This window comes from Hyla sarda, chromosome 1, assembly GCF_029499605.1.
Source record: "Hyla sarda isolate aHylSar1 chromosome 1, aHylSar1.hap1, whole genome shotgun sequence".
NCBI classification, from domain to species: domain Eukaryota; kingdom Metazoa; phylum Chordata; class Amphibia; order Anura; family Hylidae; genus Hyla; species Hyla sarda.
The window spans coordinates 378955351-378975600 of NC_079189.1; the positions used below are offsets into that span (position 1 = coordinate 378955351).

At 39.3% G+C, this 20250-nt stretch overlaps 1 protein-coding gene and 1 long non-coding RNA gene across 5 annotated transcripts in view; one reads left to right on the forward strand and one right to left on the reverse strand.

Moving 5' to 3' along the window:
• Window positions 1-20250, reverse strand: part of LOC130275815 (uncharacterized) — a 142859-nt gene that overhangs the window by 28622 nt on the left and 93987 nt on the right. Inside the window, exons 5-6 of one of the 2 annotated variants that reach the window (XR_008844913.1) lie at window positions 13836-13922; window positions 11224-11719 (exon numbers count right to left, since the gene is read on the reverse strand). The exons of the other annotated variant lie outside the window; for it this stretch is intronic. This is a non-coding gene — a long non-coding RNA (uncharacterized LOC130275815). Of the gene's footprint in view, window positions 1-11223; window positions 11720-13835; window positions 13923-20250 lie in introns of those variants that run through there. 2 annotated transcript variants of the gene reach the window in all.
• The window catches only part of NTRK2 (neurotrophic receptor tyrosine kinase 2), a 274910-nt gene that overhangs the window by 28607 nt on the left and 226053 nt on the right, over window positions 1-20250 (forward strand). For all 3 annotated transcript variants that reach the window (XM_056524265.1, XM_056524272.1, XM_056524255.1), the window contains exons 6-8: window positions 3062-3213; window positions 15028-15164; window positions 15252-15384. In XM_056524265.1, the coding sequence (XP_056380240.1) occupies window positions 3062-3213; window positions 15028-15164; window positions 15252-15384 (422 nt within the window). The remainder of the gene's footprint in view (window positions 1-3061; window positions 3214-15027; window positions 15165-15251; window positions 15385-20250) is intronic.

The following is a 20250-nucleotide window of genomic DNA, read 5'->3' on the forward strand; positions in this document are numbered from 1 at the left end:
GTTCGGTGCGGATTATAAATATGTACTTTTTTTTAATTTATTAAAATACATCCTGATATTTTACATAAATATAACTAATTGTAAGCAACATACAACCAACAGAAGGCAAAGAAAATGCTGAGCACTGCCTTGTACTCTCAGTGCACGGTGTGATCACTGCTTGAGTAAATATCATCTGCCGGTGCAGTGTTCGGGGTAGAACAAATCGTAGTTCAACACTTCCAATAGAAAGAAATTGAGTGCGGCAACTCAGCTATACTGTATCCAAAAGTTATATCTTTATTCCATTATTCAGGCCAAAAAGTGCCCATAATGTCACCTGTTTCCTGCCCATAATGCACTTCGTCGAATCACCTAAAGTAAACATATGTCCTATCTCTACCTCCTAGCCTTAAAAAGGGATTGACTTTAGTAAGCTATATTAAAGGAGATATCCAGTGGTGAAAAACTTATGCCCTATCCTAAAGATAGGGGATAAGTTTCAGATCGCGGGGCATCCGAACGCTGGGGCCCACCGCGATCTCCTGTACGGGGCCCCGACAGCCCGCGGGAAGGGGGCATGTTGACCACCACACGAAGCGGCGGCTGACACGCCCCCTCAATACAACTCTATGGCAGAGCTTCGTGCAGTGGTCAACACGCGCTATCTGGTCAGCGAGCCGGGGCCCTGATCAGATAGATCGCGGGGGGCCCCAGCGGTCGGACCCCCCCACGATCTGAAACTTATCCCCTATACTTAGGATCGGGGATGAGTTTTTCACCACTGGACTACCCCTTTAATACTATACTTTTTACTTCAACCTCTTACCACACAACGCAATAATAGCACATCTGGTAATTGCCATATCTTGATGTGCTGTTTGATTTAAAAACTAAAAGGTAAAATTAAAAGGTAAAAATGGCCTAGTCTTTAAGGGGTTAAAGAGGTTTTAACAATTATTTATCTGTTTTATGTTAATAAATTATTATATGCATATATATCTTCAGAGTGAATGTAAAGTAAGAGTGTAGGATTTCAAGTAGCAATTTCATAAAATTGTTGTGTTACTATGACACATGGATCTCTGTCGCCATTGTTGAACATAGAGCGTGTTATGGTGAAAAAACCTTCCCTTTCAGTTCCCCATCATTCACATTTGTCATATATGGTCTGTGGTTGCATTGTAGCCTTGAGTTATTTGTCATTATCATTGATACGGCTGGATTACATTATGTGAAGGAATGTTAATATGATTCACTTGGGAGTGATAAACAGTTTTTAAGGGTCCTTTAGAAACATCTCTGTGAAATTGTACAGCCAGGCATGATGGTTAACTAATCTTTAAAGCACTACAAAGTAGATTAAATGGAGAGTGAGATGCAAGATCATCACAACATGAGAAATTAAGAGTAAACCAGATATAGATTACTCATTACTTGTCAGGACTCCGCCATGTTAACCATTCTAGTGAGTGAAGCTGCTCAATGACTAGGCCCAATGTTTCAGCCATGTCACTTTCTTTGACTGATGGGCAGTCCATTCACTGTTTCTCCTTTAACAGTCTTGCCATAAATTACAGTCTTGTCTTTGAAAGTGATTATAGTACTAACAGAAAAGTAACAAGGGTGGCATTTCTACAGAAACACAGGCTTATGTTCTATATCTGTCTACATGTCTTACTAGAGATTGGGATGCAAGTTGTACTGATCTTATGATATACTGATTATGTAACTGGATGGATGTTGTCCTGTTCACATGCGACAGTGATTTTATGGTATATGGATTGAGTCATTTACTATAGCACAGTGTCTTGATTATATAATATGTTGGTTTTTATGGAATATCGATTGAATTGTACACTGATTTTATGAGTTATTGATTGTATGGCATATTGACTGTATGGTATCCAGGTTGTACAAAGTACTGACTTCATAACATGCTGATAATACGGAATCTTGATTTTTTTATATAGAGACTTTATTGCATCCTGATTGCTTGGCTTTCTGTACAAAAAAGTTGTATAATATGCAATACTTATTGTACTGTATAATACACTGATGACATATTGATAGTTTACTGCTGGAAAGACCTTATGATATTGTATGGTATGTTTGTTGGACATATTGATTCTATAGTCAAGATACTGTGTGATATACTAAATACTTATTGGCCCTTATTTACTATTGTAAACCGACCTGTTTTTTCATGCTGTGCGCCAGGTTCGTGCAGGTGCGCCATCAAAAGATCACCAGAGGGCTGACGCGATGTTTCGGGGTACACCCCCTTACTCACGCATGAGTAAGGGAGTGTACCCCAAAACGTCACGCCAGACTTCTAGTGAATTTTTGGTGTGATTGATCTCTGCCAGCGCATATGAATGTTTATACCTACTGATGTATTTTATTCCTGAACTATGTGAGAAACCTATGAAAAGCATCCAATAAAAATGAAGAAATGAACTACAGAATCGTAAATGCTTCTCTGCAAATGTATAACTATGCCGCTGAGCCTACACCATTACCCAGATGTTTGAATAGGAGTAGTACACTGTTTGTACAGTTTATTCCTGTTAGGTCTGTTGATTGTATACACACACCAAAACATTGATTAATCAGAAATTAATTTAGAGTGGTTGTCAGAGTATTGCCAAAAAAAATAAAAAGTATGTATTTGTGCTCTGGGAAACTTAGACTGAAATGAATATAAATATAACCATGGTCAATCCCAGAGAGCTTGTCTTAGGGACTGATCACATTGGGATTCCGTGAAACAGCTTCTCTGATGTATATTGCAGGGTACCTGCACTGTAACCATAGCATTCAATTGAGAAAGCGTAATGTACTCAGTATTATATACATTATTTCTACCAGTAAGTGTCCTGTGTACTTTGAACAGCCCCTGACAGCTTTCCTTGAATCTTTAATGTCAGATCTGCCAATTTGTGAATAGGAATCCAGGAATGCTTAGTTAAGTTGCATGAACATCATACCTCATTGAGGGCAAGAGAAACCCGTTTACTGTAAATTGTAGCAAACTATATATTTTTAAGAAATGCTGAAATGAAGTTGTTTGTTCTTCCAGAATTCTAGGTAAGAATCCATTCAAGTGTTCGTGCGATATAATGTGGATCAAAGTGTTTCCAGAAACAACCATCGTAGACAAACACAACATATTTTGTACAAATGAAAATGAGAAGAGGATACCTCTAAACCTAATGCAGATCCCCAACTGTGGTAAGATGGTGTTATTGATTTTATATTTTCCTGTTCCAATCAAGACTCCAATATGTCCAATATGACTAGTGAATGATACAAGGTTTCTACCATTGTTGGGATGTATTTACACATGGTAAAAGCTAAACTCTATGCACCTGCTGCAGAAACAACCCAATTCAACATGTCTGCTGTGAATTTATATCTTATTGGTATCTGTAAGGCCGAGTTCACACGTTAGGAAAATGTACAGACATTCCACACATTTGCCCAATCCGTTGGTCAGGCGGAAATGTGCCGCCTGATAGACAGCAATACATTTTCTTGCAGACTCCGAATAAAGAATAGACTTGTTTATTCTTTCTGTGGATGCAGGAATCAGAATTTCCACAGCAGAAACTTCTGGCGCAGAAATTCTGCCATGTGAACAGTGCAGCAGAATCCCATTGAAATCAATGGGACTCTGCAGCAGAGGAATGTCCGTTCAAAATGTTAAGTGCAGACATTCTGCAGAAGTTCTGTCTTTGTAAACATACCCTTAAGAGTACTTGTTATTACAGCATTTTTAAGTTAAGTATTATTAAGCTTTCTATCTACAAATTACAGCTTTTAATATATTTTGTGGGAAAAAAAATGTTTTTGTATAAAACTATGTACTATTTCATATAGGAAGAAATCTTATGAAAAAAAAATGCAGTCACATGCACGGCTTCTACCTTCACTTTAAAAATGTTGTAGGACAACCCCTATGGAAGTTCCAATAGCTGACTATTTACAATATGAGAGAACAGGGCAACTCAAGAATGTATTTTATGTAGCGATTTTTATATTGAGTCTGCAAATTTAGCGTAAAGCAACGTAAATGTCAAAGACACTACAGTTCTTTGTCATATTTTTTCCTAATAAAATAAACTGGCATTACTCTAAATACATAGAAACCTTTCTCCTAAATTGCATAAGCTTGTGAAATTGTCTGATCATGTAAAACATGTGGAACTATTTGCCAATGTGACATTACATCAAGGTAAACAAATGTAGCTATGATAAATCACTGTGTTAGGAGATTCTAATGGAGGTAGTTATTCTGTCTTAATGTGCACATAGAAAGCTCTGTAAACACTGTTAATGTACAAAAAAGGCAAGTCATAGTATTTTCTGGAGGTATTGCTAATCCAAGTCTAAATTTTATGTGTGTTACTAATTTTAGGAGTTTTTGCCTACTGTTGCATAGAGAAGGTCAACACTATGGCAAAAATGTTAGCATCACGTGCATTACAGTTGGGCAAAAAAGTATTAAGTCAGCCACCAATTGTACATGTTCTCCCACTTAAAAAGATGAGAGAGGTCTGTAATTTTCATCATAGGTATACCTCAATTATGAGAGACATAATGAGAAAAAAAAATCCATAAAATCACAGTCTGATTGAAGATATCACCCTATGGTGTCAAAATGATCACAAGAATGGTGAGCATAAATCCCAGAATCACACAGCGGGGACCTAGTGAATGACCTGCAGAGAGCTGGGACCAAAGTAACAAAGGCTACCATCAGTAACACATTATGGCACCAGGGACTCAAATCATGCAGTGCCAGACACGTCCCCCTGCTTAAGCCAGTACATGTCCAGGCCCGTCTGAAATTTGCTAGAGAGCATTTGGATTATCCAGAAGAGTATTGGGAGAATGTCATATGGTCAGATGAAACCAACGTAGAACTTTTTGGTAAAAACTCAACTTGTTGTGTTTGGAGGAGAAAGAATGCTGAGTTGCATCCAAAGAACATTATACCTACTGTGAAGCATGGGAGTGGAAACATCATGCTTTGGGGCTGTTTTTCTGCTAAGGGACCAGGACGACTGATCCATGTAAAGGAAAGAATGATTTTGAGTGAAAACCTCCTTCCATCAGCAAGGGCATTGAAGATGAAGCATGGCTGGGTTTTTCAGCATGACAATGATCCCAAACACACTGCCAGGGCAACGAAAGAAAAGCTTGTGAAGACTTACAGAAAACGTTTGACCTCTGTCATTGCCAGCAGAGGGTATATAACAAAGTATTGAGATGAACTTTTGTTATTGACCAAATATTTATTTTTCATAATTCCATAATTTGCTAATAATTCTTTAAAAAATCAGACAATGTGGGTTTTTTTTCTCATTATGTCTCTCATAGTTGAGGTATACCTAGGATGAAAATTACAGGCCTCTCTCATCTTTTTAAGTGGGAGAACTTGCACAATTGGTGGCTGACTAAATGGAAAGGTCCAAATTGGGCCCAAAGTGTATTTTCCAGTACTGCCTTAATCCTCTTGGGCATGGAGTTCACCAGAGCTTCACATGTTATCACTGGAGTCCTCTTCCATTCCTCCATGATGACATCACGAAGCTGGTGGATGTTAGAAACAGTGGGCTCCCCCACCTTCCGTTTGTGGATACTCCACAAATGTTCAGTATGGTTTAGATCTGGACACATGCTTGGTCGGTCCATCACCTTTACCTTCAGCTTTTTTAGTAAGAGAGTTGTGGTCTTGGATGTGTGTTTGGGGTTGTTATCCTGTTGGAATACTTGCACTGTGGCCCAATCTCTGAGTGGGGTATCATGCTGTGCCTCAGGATGTCACAGTAGATGTTGGCAATCATGGTTTCCTCAATAAATTGTAGCTCCCCATTGCCAACAGCACTCATGCAGCACCAGACCCGAACACTACACCACCATGCTTGACTGTAGGCAAGACATATTTGTCTTTGTACTCCTCGCTTTCTTGCAGCCACACACACTTGACACATCTGAACCAAATAAATTTAACTTTATCTTATTGGACCACAGTAATTCATGTCCTTAATCTGCTTGCCAGACTAAGGACATGGATTTGATGCAGCTTTAGACTGTTTATTTGTTAGGGACTTTAACTCCTACACACAGGTGAGGTCAGTGTTAGGCTGTATCATACAGGACACACAAGAGAATAGGTACACAGTGGAGACAGGCATTGCGATCAGGAGAACTGTATAACTCTGCTGCTAATCACTGTATGGAATCACTGCAACCCTTTTCTCCAAGGGCAGATATAAGATCTTCAGCAGGAGTCTTCACATGGCAGAGACATAGAGATGGACAAGGAGGGTAGAGCTGGGAGGGGAGGGGTCAGAGCTGGTGAGATAAATGATAATGTAGTTTGTAGGTGGTCTGTAGGTGAAATTTTCTGGTGGTCAGACTGATAATCACATATAATGATAAAGTACGATCCACAAAGAAAAAGGAGGGAGAGTCCGACACTGCTGCTAATACTGGCGTCCACCCACTAAATAGTACTGGCTACACCATATAGGACATATACTGGAGTGCAGTCCTCAGAAAAAGCATATGAGAAAACATGTAGAGTAGATGTGGAAAAGGATGCTCTCACCTGTCACAGCTTGCTTGAAGAAGTTTATTCACAAACAGTGTGGCATAGTACAGCGGATAGATACAGAGGAGCGGCCTCACAGCGACAGACTGTTTCCTGCACCCAAGTGCACTTCCTCGGGCTGCTCAAAGAAGTGCGCTTGGGTTCGGAAACAGTCTGTCACTGTGAGTCCGCTCCTCTGTATCTATCCGCTGTACTATGCCACACTGTTTGTGAATAAACTTCTTCAAGCAAGCTGTCTTTGTACTCCTCGCTTTGTTGCCACCACACACTTGACACCATCTGAACCAAATAAGTTTATCTTTATCGTATCGAACCACAGTAATTCATGTCCTTAATCTGCTTGCCAGACTAAGGGCATGGATGTAATGCAGCTTTAGAATGTTTATTTGTGAGGGGCTTCAACTCCTATACACAGGTGAGATCAGTGTTAGGCTGTATCATACAGGACACACAAGAGAATAGGTACACAGGGGAGACAGGCATTGTGACAGGGGAGTGCAACCTTTTCCACATCTACTCTACGTGCTTTCACATATAATGATAATCATCTGCTGTAATGAAATGCATGGATGCAGCTGAGCTTGGATGAAACAAATTACACTGCATGAATACTGGTCTGTGAGTTAGCATTATATGGGCTAAAAAAACAAAAAACTAAAAAAACAGACTGCTTCTTTAATTATAGATGGAAAACTAATAAGCGAAACAGGTAGTTGTCATTGATGTAGTGTCAACCAGCAATACAAGTGGGCCTTATTTAAATTTTTACCATTTTTTATTCCCCTGGATAGAAACCCCTTTAAAATGTCCACAGTATGCATTCTACAGTAATACTATGTAAGCTTGTATAGTAAAGCATAGGATCTCAGCATCTAAGTGCCCAACCCTCAAAAGAAATCTGATCACCCATCACTATATTGATTTTCTAAGTGCTGGTAAGAGAAATATTCCCAAGTGTGTATTACTTCTAGTGTTAAATGCTGATTGATAATTATGGATAAGGTTGATTGATTTTTTTTGGCAAATACTTTATTACTACAATTACAGTAAAATGTTTGTTTACATAGCTTTGATTGGATAACCCAAACATTTTATACCAGCATTAGTGTTGTGTGGTAGTCTATTCTGCAAATTATATTAGATACAGTAGTTATAATAGGACATTCTTATTACATAAAAAACTGATGTACTGTATACTGTGATTTGTAGTGCACAGTGCTCTGCCTCAATACACCACAATGCAAATCACTGTAAAAAAGAAGATATCAGTATACCATGAATATATCTGTAACTGGTTGTTAATAATAATAATAATGATAATGATAATCATCAACATGATTCAATTTTTATGATCAAGACATATGATTTTTTTCTTAACGCTTATAGTTGTACCTAATCCTAACAATAATTTTGCTTAATGCAAAATAAAATCAAAACTTCTTCCAATGTCTGAATTGATATTATAGAGAATAAGATCTTGACTGCACAACAAGACTTGACTAGAATGGTTTTCTTTTTACAAACTTTTTACCAACAAAAGTCTTATATTCTTATGATTATTATTATTAGGATTATTATTATTGCAGCATTGGTGGAAAAAAGTTGAAAGGAACTTTTCACCAAATTTTTTTTTAATCTTCCGGTATCATGTTATAGAACAAGGAGAACTGAGCAAATTGATATATAGATTTGTCAGAAATAATTCAGTCTATATGTAACTTATTGATTAAAATCTCTGCTGTTAGGAGTCCAGTCAGCAGACTTATTCAATGATTGACAGCCATCTCTGCATGCATACTTACACAGGAAGAGCTAAGTAGGGCTGCCCACTGGACTACTAAAGCCTGAATGAGCAGAGTATTCCAGTTTTAGTTAATAAAGTCTATTTTTTATGTACTGAAAATGTATAAATATTTTTTTACAACATGCTTAGCATAGACTTTTACATTGTTCCCACATTCTCTGCTTGTAGTCGTTCAATAGGAAACTTAAAGTTGTACTCCCATAGAAAACTTTTTTTTTTTTTTTAAATCAACTGGTGCCAGAAAGTTAAACAGATTTGTAAATTAGAATAATAAAAACCTATAGCTTATGCCTCTAGGACCTCACCAATGGTGCATAATGGTGTGGGCAAAGATAGATATAACAGCGTTTATTCAAAAATTGTTTTTAATTCAGATTATAAAATATAAAATGGAATATATATATAAATAAAACAGTAATAAAATATCACATTACACTGGCATTTATCTAATGAACTATGGACTCATTTGAATATTAATTTATTCATACATTTTTTGATATCTCACTACGGCCCAGTGAGATTTTCATTAGATAAATGCCAGTGTTATGTGATATTTTGTTACTGTTTTATTTATATATATATATATATATATATATATATATTACATTTTATATTTTATAATCTGAATTAAAAATTTTTTTGAATAAACGCTGTTATATCTATCTTTGCCCACACCATTATGCACCATTGGTGAGGTCCTAGAGGCATAAGCTATAGGTTTTTATTATTCTATATTATTGTTGCCGGTGGGGTCCGGCTTTAGCTTTAACTGCCTCGGTCCTTCTGTTGTGAGCTGCACCTTATTTTTAAGATTTGTAAATTACTTCTATAAAAAAAATCTTAATCCTTCCAGTACTTTTTAGGGGCTATACACTGCAGAGGAAATACTTATCTTTTTGGATTTCTCTGATGTCATGACCACAGTGCTCTCTGCTCACCTCTGCTTTCCATTTTAGGAACTGGCCAGAGTAGCATATGTTTGCTATGGGGATTTTCTCCTACTCTGGACAGTTCCTAAAATGGACAGCAGAGGTCAGCAGAGAGCACTGTGGTCATGACATCAGAGAAATCCAAAAAGATAAGTATTTCCTCTGTAGTATATAGCCATTAAAAAGTAGTGGAAGGATTAAGATTTTTTAATAGAAGTAATTTACAAATCTGCTTAACTTTCTGGCACCAGTTGATTTAAAAAAAAATGTTTTCCATGGGAGTACCCCTTTAATTGTTTACTGATAATCTATCCTGATCATCATACATGGATCATTACAAATACAGGGGTGTGATACTGATAACTCTATGTTGAGTCATGCCCCTGTATCATAGTAGCCACTACAGATCATTATCTTTTGTAAAAAAATAATAAAGTTTTCTATTAAATGGCAGCGAGCGGAGATCTTCAAAACTATGAGGACCTGATAGAGAAATAATGTTAAAAAATTGCATTTCATTTTATTAACCAATGAGTCATCTTTATATAACAGGGGGAGCCAAGTCTGGCTGTATACATCAATTATTATGGCACATAGTCTATTATGGAAACAAGCACTAATACTAGTTATCAGGTTTGTTATCTACAGTAGGGATTACAATACTCCATGGAGAGTGCTGTATTTCATAGTGATATAATATGATTTATAAGTAGCCACTTCACTATCCCAACTGCTATAACCACCATCTATAGTCTGGGACCACATTGTAACCATTACCCTAAATACCCAATCTATTCCATCTTATCTTGACAAAACTGTTACTTATGGTAAATTAATTTATTATATCCACATCTCATACAGACTGACTTAATCCGGCGCACTTGGAAAGTAATTCCTTCCGCCAAGAGCTGACATCCCATATTGTTTTGAGTCGAGAGTCTGGCAGTAGTCCAGGGACTGGGAAAGGATATGATAGATTTTATCTTGCAGGTGAACAAATATAAAAAGAAGACAGTGTGAAATTCTCTACACAGGGAGTTGTAAGGATTTTTATGAGAATCACATGGCAAAAATGAAAACCTAACCTTTACAAAGTAACTAAGCCTTATAGTTTATGTGTAAATTCAGTCCTAATTTATTATGCCTAGATTTGGATTCTGATATCTGAAGAACATGTAAAACTGATCACAGCATAGTGGGCCTTAAAAAGGTCAGGGGAAAAAAACTGTTTCCAAATCATAGATAATACTGTAAATTTCAACAAAGCTGCAACCATAGATTTCTCCTTTTTTCCCCGCAAGAAACATGTGGCCTAAAATGTTTTTTTTATTTTTTTTTATAAATCCCCTGCAGTTCTACATAGTTGTCAAATGGACAATATTGTCGACTCTTTCCACACTATTCCATAGAGCTTTTTTATTAGAGGGAAATAGATTGTTAAGCAATTGAAAGGTTAATTTGAATAAATGTATATGTTGAGCCCCACCGCTCAATGTTACATTAAATGACCAACTTTGCCTTTTCCCGTCCCATTAATATGTAGCAGTTACTAGATTCACTTACTTTTAACACTGGTTGTTAAATTGCTTGTAATGTAAAATGATATTGTCCGTACTTATTGTGAACTGACATCTGGGTGAGGTTATGCTGATACAAAGAAGCCAATCAGAACAAGCAGAGCAGTAAAGAGCTTTGGGTTGGTTTCACATGAGTGTATTATGTCTGTTTTTTTGCGGTTTTGTTAGTACTAATGTCATTGTTAGTGAACAGGGCTGTTTACATATGTGTAAAATAAGCAGCATGTGCTACTTTGATCCGTTTTTGCAGATAAATATGCAGACATGGAGGTTTATGGAGAGGGATCAAAATTGCGAGTGTCTGTATTTGATTCATAGTGTATCGATAATTCATCATTTTTTTTTATTTTGTTATACAGTTTTTTAAAGTATAATTTAAGTTCCCATCTTAAAAACAGATCATGAGTATACAAAATTCGAATGGAATACTGATTTTTTTTACTGGCATGGATATAGATCCATATTATGGATCTTTATGGTCATGTAAAGCCGACCTTAGTGGAAGGAAGAGAGCTGGAGTCTGATCTGATAGCAGGTTGTTTTCAGACCACCACAGACCCCAATAAGGTTTCTTTTATACGGGCAGACCTGTGCCTGATACCAGCAATGGTACATGAAAGCTAAAACAGCTCTTCGGTATTCCTTATCTATAGACGTATAAATGTGACAACAAGGCAGTGTAATGTTCTGTATTGTGTATTTCTTGCAGGCACAGGAATGGATGATATGAACTGTGAAGGTTATGTTGAGATGACATCTTTCTAGTTTCAGCCGTGATGGTTGCTATTCATTGCTTTCTACGCTTATTCTGTAAAAAAAAAAAAAAAGCTACTTTCCATCCTTCGACACACTCAACACGGGCAATGACGATAAAGAATTGTTAGCAGCTTGACCTGAGATTGTAACAAACATCTTTGCCTGTCTTCGGTTCCTCCTCGAGATTTTCACCATTCCTTCTCCCCACCCCTGCCACTGCAGACATGAAGAGGCACTGCGCTAGTGAAAATGTAATTCTAGTTCTCACTTGTTTCCATAGAAACAGAACACAGAAATGAATAAACTAGTCATGTGGTGAAATGTTCCTGATCATTTCCTTCTCTCCCCTGCAAACCATAGAATTCTGTCAGATGTTCTTTTACAATGTAGCTTAGAAAATCAAGATAAAACGGCCTTTACATGGACTTGAATAGCATCCCTGCTTTACTGCAGCTTGTCTGCTTTGTTAGGAGCTGACTACTGGCCCTTTACTGGAATGTTTGCTTCTTTCTTTCATCCATTTTCTCCAGTCTCAGTTTTATCCATTTAAGATGGCTGCTCAAAGTTTTATTATAAAGCCTCATTTCGTAATTTTGCAATTTGTATTTTATGATACATTGGTCAGTTATAATGACATCATGGGAAAGGAAGGCAAAATAAAGAAATACCCTGAACAATTGCAACTAATTCTGTCTTATGTGGAAAAAGAATTCCTCCCTGACCCCTCAAGGGCAATTGGATCCTTTGCTGGGTAATGTTTGCTCCTTATGTCCCTCTTATACATGCAGTAATACGCAGCGGATTATTTAGGTGTGAACATGCCCCTAGACATGCTATTCTGCCAATGTTCTTACCATTGACATGTATTTTAGTTTTCCATTCAAAAAAAAAAAAAAAAAAGTTTCACTACTATTATAGCTTTAGCTAAAGCAGAAGATGAATATACACAGGACAATTCATTTCCCCAAACATTTAAATATTTGATTTAGAAGTTTGAAGAAAATGTTAAAAAGGGTTGGATGAGGTCATAGAAACTTTATTGCTTTCTTTCACAAATAATCTTTTAGATAGATTAGGCATTATATTCATCTGCAATAAAATGAATTGAGTTGATTTGTAGCATTAAACACAGTGTATTGTGAAGAGGAACCTCTTATATAGCGCAAAAGGTATGTAGATAGATAGATATAAGATAGATATTAGATAGATAGATATGAGATAGATTGATAGATAGATAGATAGATAGTACATAGATAGATAGCTAGATAGATAGATATGACATAGATAGATATGACATAGATAGATAGATAGACAGATGGATAGATATGAGATAGACAGATAGAAATGAAATAGATAGATATGACATAGATAGATATGAGTAAGATAGATAGATGATAGATATGACATAGATAGATATGAGATAGATAGATATGAAATAGATATGAGATAGATAGATAGATAGATAGATAGATAGATATGAGTTAGATAGATATGAGATAGATAGATAGATATGACATAGATAGATATGAGATAGATAGATAGATATGAAATAGATAGATAGATATGAGATAGATATGAGATAGATAGATATGAGATAGATAGATAGATATGAAATAGATAGATAGATAGGAGATAGATAGATAGATAGATATGAGATAGATAGATAGATAGATAGATAGATATGAGATAGACAGATAAAATTGATAAATAAATAAATAATAGATAGATAGATAGATATGATATAGATAGATATGAAATAGAGAGATGAATAGATAGATAAATAGATAGACACATAAAGAAAACATTCTGCTGGATAACCCCTTTAAGAGATTTTAAGAAATGCTCATGCGATCATGCCCGGGATGCAGTGCTAATGCATTAAAACATATGAAGTATGACTGATAGTATGTTTTGCCTTGAAACATAGTCATCTTTTCTGTTTTACATACTGGAAAGAAGAGACCAAATAATGGGAAATCATTTTTTTCCTCTCTGCTGTTAATGATTCCAATTCATTTTATGGGCCCAATTAAACAGAGAGCGATAATTCAGGAAGGAATTGCTGTCTACATTATCAAGTCTAAGTGTAATGTAATAATACAGTTAGGAAGACAGATGATATAAAGATAGAATAGAATGCATTGCTGTAAATGATATTTTATTGATACCTTCTTACTCAGCTGAACAGAACTGGGTTTAAGATAGACAACACACAAAAACCTTCTCCCATAGGGTGTTTCTTATCCTCAATGACTCTAAACAAAAACGTTTTAAGTTTAAACAAATCTGTCATTGTCAGACTATTCTAAACAGTGCAAAATGAGCCATAGACATTTTTTTTTATAAATTCAGCTGCAAAATTGGATTTAAAAAGTTAGTATTTTTGCTAAATAACCTGTTGTATTAAGGTGTATGGAAAAAAAAGTCAAGCAAAAAGAAAAATCATACTTACCTCTCCTGGGTCCAGCATTGTTTGCACTTAATTTCATGGGACTTTCAAAGCAAAAAGCAGAAGTGGCACCTTATTTTATCACAGGGCCTGGTCTATGCACCAAAATCTGGTGCCTCTTCTGCTGTTTGTCTTGGAAACCCTTGGCATTAAAGGGGTACTCCACTGGCCAGCTTTCGGAAGTAAATGTTCCGAATGCTGTTTTCGCGCTGTGGGGGTCGGCCATGCCCCTCATGATGTCACGGCCATGCCCCTTCAATGCAAGTCTATGGGAGGGGGTGTGATGGGCGTGACATCACGAGGGGCGCGACCGACCCCCGCAGCGCGAAAACAGTGTTCGGAACATTTACTTCCGAACGCTGGCCAGTGGAGTACCCCTTTAAGCATTAGACAAGCTAGCACTGGATAAAACAGGCTTATCATGTCTGGGAATGGATTCCCCATGTTGGGTACACAGTGCCTAGCCGGGGGGGGGGGGGGGGGAATGATTTCACAGTAAGGTGAAGATGCATAAAGCATTCCTAGCTTACTGTCCCTGCGGCAGAGATTGCCTGGTTTGGATATAGAGTGCCCGGCCCAGGGAATCTACAATAAAAATATCTATACAAACTATGTAGGGCTGTGATCTGTGCCCCATGAGACATGTTGCTCTAGCACACTACAATGTTGAAGTGTAAAATAAGACAGTATGTGCACGTTTACTATTCTGTACGATTATCTTGACAACATACAAAGACTGTTGTCCTCTTTTGTAATCTTTAGCTTTTCCTTTCTCAGGAGAAGAGGCCTGTTTGCAAATTCTCCTAAAGTAGAACAATATACCCCTAGCTAATGTAACTTTTGGTGCGGATGCTTCTAATGCAATAAAACATGGTAACTTACTACTTATAGTCTTGTTTTTCTATCCACAGTTTTGCCTAAAGCTAATACAAGCACTCAAGAACTTACAGTATTTGAAGGAAACAGTACCGTTGTCTACTGTGAAGCCACGGGACTTCCTGATCCCAATGTCTCCTGGGATATATCACAGATTAAGTCTAACACTTCGGTAAGCACCACCAACAAAGAACAACGTTATCAGGTAATGTCAAAAGGAAGGAAAAGTATGACACTATTATTCTTCTACCTCCTTCAGATAGAGACTGTAAAGCATGGTGCTTACCTCACCCTGAAGAATGTGACTTCACTGGACAACACGAAAACTCTTGTCTGTGCAGCTGAAAATAATGTTGGAGAAGAGCAAGTCTTTGTGGAACTCAACGTGCATTGTAAGTAACAATTGGTTAAGACCTGTCTGACATTCAAGGTTCACGTGGAAAATTTAAAGAAAAAATATATTTGCATTTAATTTTGCACACAATGTACCACCATTAGGCTATATTCACACATAGAGGGAGATTTAACAAAATCTGTGCAGCAGAAATGCTAACCAGTGGCCCATAGCAACCAATCAGATTGCTTCTTTCACTATTGAAAAGGTCTCTGAAAAATGAAAGAAGGGATCTGATTGGTTGCTATGAGCTACTGATCAACTTTTCCTCTGTACAGGTTTTGATAAATCCCCCCCATAGTATTTCGGTCAGAAGTGGAACCAACTTAGAGAGAAACTATAATGGAAAGATTTGCACCTTTTTTTGGTGTCAGTTTCAATCCTGGCTTTGGCTAAAAATCTTGAGCAAATCATGACCAGAATAATGTGTGGACAAAGCCTTGGACATTTTCTAAATCAAGGAATTGTGTCAAATATAATGTTGAGCTATCCGAGATATTAAAAAGGACACAAATCAAATAAAAGATATGTATTTTATGGTAGTATTAAAGTATGTTCACACTGAGGAATTGGGGCGGAAATCAAGCAGAAATTTTCTGCCTCAAAATATTGTTACTTTTCCACTAGAACTCCACAAGCGGAAATGAAAATTTCAAGCGGATGAGGAGAAGAGTATAATATATATATATTATCCTCTTTTTTTTCATGCGGAAATTCTGCGCCAATTCCACGCCAATTCCGCGCCAATTCCACGTGGAAATGATTCTGACTGAAAAAAAAAATTAACATTGATCTCTATGGGAGTTAGACGCTGATTCTGCCTGAAAGAAAGAACATGTTTTCTTCAAGCGGAACAGACTTCCTCGTCAGAATTCTGCTTGAGGAAATTCCTCAGTGTGAACTGAGGGGCAGAAATTCTGCACAGCTCTATGGGGATTTTCACTGCTGAATGAATTGGAGAGGAAAAAGCAAGCAGAATTACTTGTGGAAATTCCTCTCCAATTTGTCAGTGTGAACATACCCTTAAAGCATACATTTTATTTGAAAAAACTTTTTATTCAATGTAGATAATACCATTATATGTATATTTGTAATATACATTGGTTACAAAATGAGTATATTTTTGGGTAAAAAAAATCATATGTTGTCCCTGCAGCTATCGCCTGTGTGTCTCTATGAGGAGTCCAAATACAGGAAGTGTGGGTGGCCAAGCAGGGTTTTGAGCACTGAGAACAAACAGGGCTCTGTACACTAAGGAAAAGCAGGGCTCTGAACACTGAGGACAAGCAGGGCCCTGTACATTGAGGATAAGCAGGGCTCTGTGCAAAGAGGAGAAGCAGGGCTCTGTACACTGAGGACAAGCAGGGTTCTGTACACTGAGGACAAGCAGGGCTCTGTACACTGAGGACAAGCAGGTGACAAGCAGGGCTCTGTACACTGAGGAAAGGGAGGGCTCTGTACACTGAGGACAAGTAGGGCTCTGCTCACTGAGGACAGGCAAGGCTCTGTACACTGAGGACAAGCAGGGCTCTGTACACTGAGGACAAGCAGGGCTCTGTGCCCTGAGGACAAGCAGGGCTCTGTGCAAAGAGAAGAAGCAGGGCTCTGTACACTGAGGACAAGCAGGGCTCTGTACACAGAGGACCGGCAGGGCTCTGTACACTGAGGACAAGCAGGGCTCTGTACACTGAGGACAGGCAAGGCTCTGTACACTGAGGACAAGCAAGGCTCTGTACACTGAGGACAGGCAATGCTCTGTACACTGAGGACAAGCAGGGCTCTGTACACTAAGCTCAAGCGAGGCTCTGTAAACTGAGGACCAGCAGGGCTCTGTACACTGAGGACAAGCAGGGATCTGTACACTGAGGACACGCAGGGCTCTGTACACTGAGGACAAGCAGGGCTCTGTACACTTAGGACAAGCAGGGCTCTGTGCAGTCAGGACAAGCAGGGCTCTATACACTGAGGACAAGTAAGGCTCTGTACACTGATGACAGGCAAGGCTCTGTAAACTGAGGACAAGCAGGTCTCTGTACACTGAGCACAAGCAACGCTCCTTACACTGAGGACTAGCAGGGATCTGTACACTGAGGACAAGCAGGGCTCTGTACACTGAGGACAAGCAGGGCTCTCTACACTAAGGAGAAGCAGGGCTCTGTGCACTCAGGACAAGTAGGGCTCTGTACACTGAGGGCAAGTGAGGCTCTGTACACTGAGGACCAGCAGGGCTCTGTACACTGAGGACAAGCAGGGCTCTGTACACTGAGGACATGCAGGGCTCTGTACACTGAGGACAAGCAGGGCTCTGTGCACTCAGGACAAGTAGGGCTCTATACACTGAGGACACGTAAGGCTCTATACACTGAGGACAAGCAGGGCTCTGTACACCAAGGACAAGTAAGTCTCTGTACATCGAGGACAAGCAGGGCTCTAAGCACTGAGGACAAGCAGGGCTCTGTACACTGAGTACACGCAGGGCTCTATACACTAAGTACAAGCAGGGCTCTGTACACTGAGGACAAGCAGGGCTCCGTACACTGAAGACAAGCAGGGTTCTGTGCACTGAGGACAAGCAGGGCTCTGTACATTGAGGACAAGCAGGGTTTTGTGCACTGAGGACAAGCAGGGCTCTTTACACTGAGGATAAGCAGGGTTCTGTGCACTGAGGACAAGCAGGGCTCTGTACACTGAGGACAAGCAGGGTTCTGTACACTGGGGGCAAGCAGGGCTCCGTACACTGAGGATAAGCAGGGCTCTGTATACTGAGGACAAGCAGGGCTATGTATACTGAGGACAAGCAGGGCTCTGTGCAGTGAGACTCACTCATTTGCTCACACAGCAGGATGATTGACAAGTCAGGAGCCTGCACAGAGCTCTGCTTGTTCTGTCCCCTCTCTTCCTGTATTTTGTCTCTACACAGACACACAGGCAACAGCTGCAGGGACAGCATTTTTTCACACAAAAATCTACACCTTTGTTAACAATGTATATTACAAATATCCAAATAATGTTTTATCTACATTATATTAAAAAAGATTAAGCAAATGACAATTTCCATTTAACTGTAATGCTGTTTTTACCCTTGCGCAAAACTTCAGTAATTCTTTGACATCCCCAGTGTCACCAGAGCACTATAGTTGCCCCCACTTGTGTCAAACCTGTTGCCCTCCAGCTGTGTCCTAGTGGCGAGCTCCCACTCCCGCCCGACTGTTACCAGCTGCCTACCTCCTCCGTGCCTCCTCTCCGATGCCCAACTGCTGGTGATACACAGGAAAACGCAGGAGAGCTTTTAGTACAATCTGTACCGCACTTTTCAAAGCTAAATACCAATTAGATAGAAGAGAACGCCTACACCGTAGGTTGAGGTTGCCCTCCTTCACCATGGAAACAAAGCTGGCCGTCTTATGGCCCACTTGGCGGAAGGGAAAATTCCCCCCCCCCCCCCCCCATCCCACATTACAGCTTTAAAAGACGAAGCAGGAATGCTGCATACTGACCCCCAACCTCATCAATAAGATTCTGGAATTATTTTATTCTGATCTTTATGGGAGTTCTCCCTCTGTTCTATCAGCTGGAGAGGCCTTTCTTAGAGGTCTTAACCTCCCCTCCCTGATGGATGCTCAGAGGGATGACCTTAATGCCCCGGTGACAGAGGAGGAGATTCAAGGCGTCATTACATACCTACATAACAGCAAAGCCCCCGGACCTGGTGGTTACATGGGAGAATTTTATAAAGCTCTACTGCCCCAAATATCTCCGCTATTGGTAGATGTATTCTGGGAATACATGACTTCTGGCTCCATCCCCAAGGAGGCTTCACTAGCATATATCAAAGTATTACCAAAACCGGGCAAGGACCCTAAGGACCCAGGTTCATACCATCCTATATCTTTAATTAATTAGGATATCAAGATTCTGTCTAAAATTCTAGCTGATCGCTTGTCTAGGTTCATGCCAGAATTGATCAGGGCCCATCAAGTGGGATTTATCAGAAACCGATCTGCTACTCTGAATCTAAGCACTGTCCTAGCGGTTTTGGACTGGCTGCCACACCATCCCCTGCCAGGAGAACAGCCGGCTCTACTGGCATTTGATGCTGAAAAGGCCTTTGATAATGTGCGCTGGGACTGGCTGGGAATGGTGTTAGACTGGATGGGCTTACAGGGTGCCTTCCGAGATTATCTGTGGGGGTATTTCCTGTAGAACACCTATGGCTAGATGTCTACACACTTGGTATACCTTCGGCCCCTTTCCCTTTATTCAAGGGGACAAAACAGGGGTGCCAACTTTCACCCCTCCTCTTTGACCTGGCTCTCGAACCATTAGCCAATTTTTGATCAAAACGTGTCACCCATCCACCACACGAAGGTGGCCTGATTTCGGTTGGGAACCCTAACACGCATTTCACTCACCTCTGCTGGGCATATAGCCTCTGACTGGGTGACATGCTGGATCCACTATCAATTTAATAAACCTCCTGTGAAACAGAGAGGGGTGCACGGCTACAGAGGGTGCCACTCCCCCAAAATTGCACAGCAATAACAAAAAGAAAAATAGCCAGCACAACTACCTAATACACAGGTGCATGCTGCTGTCGCAAATACAGAGTATACAAAAAAGATGGTTGCAGCAGCACTCTTAGTCAAAAAATGTAGTCTCTTAGCGCACTTTTTGATAAAAACGTGTCCCCCATCCACCATGCGGAGGTGGCCTCACTTCGAATGGTACCCTAACACTCATGTTTTCTTTTTGCTGTGCAATTTAGGGGGGGTGGCACCCTCTGTAGCCGTGCACCCCTCCTGGTTTCACAGGTGTTTTTTTTTAATTTTTTTTATTGATAGTGGATCCAGCATGAGGCCACCTC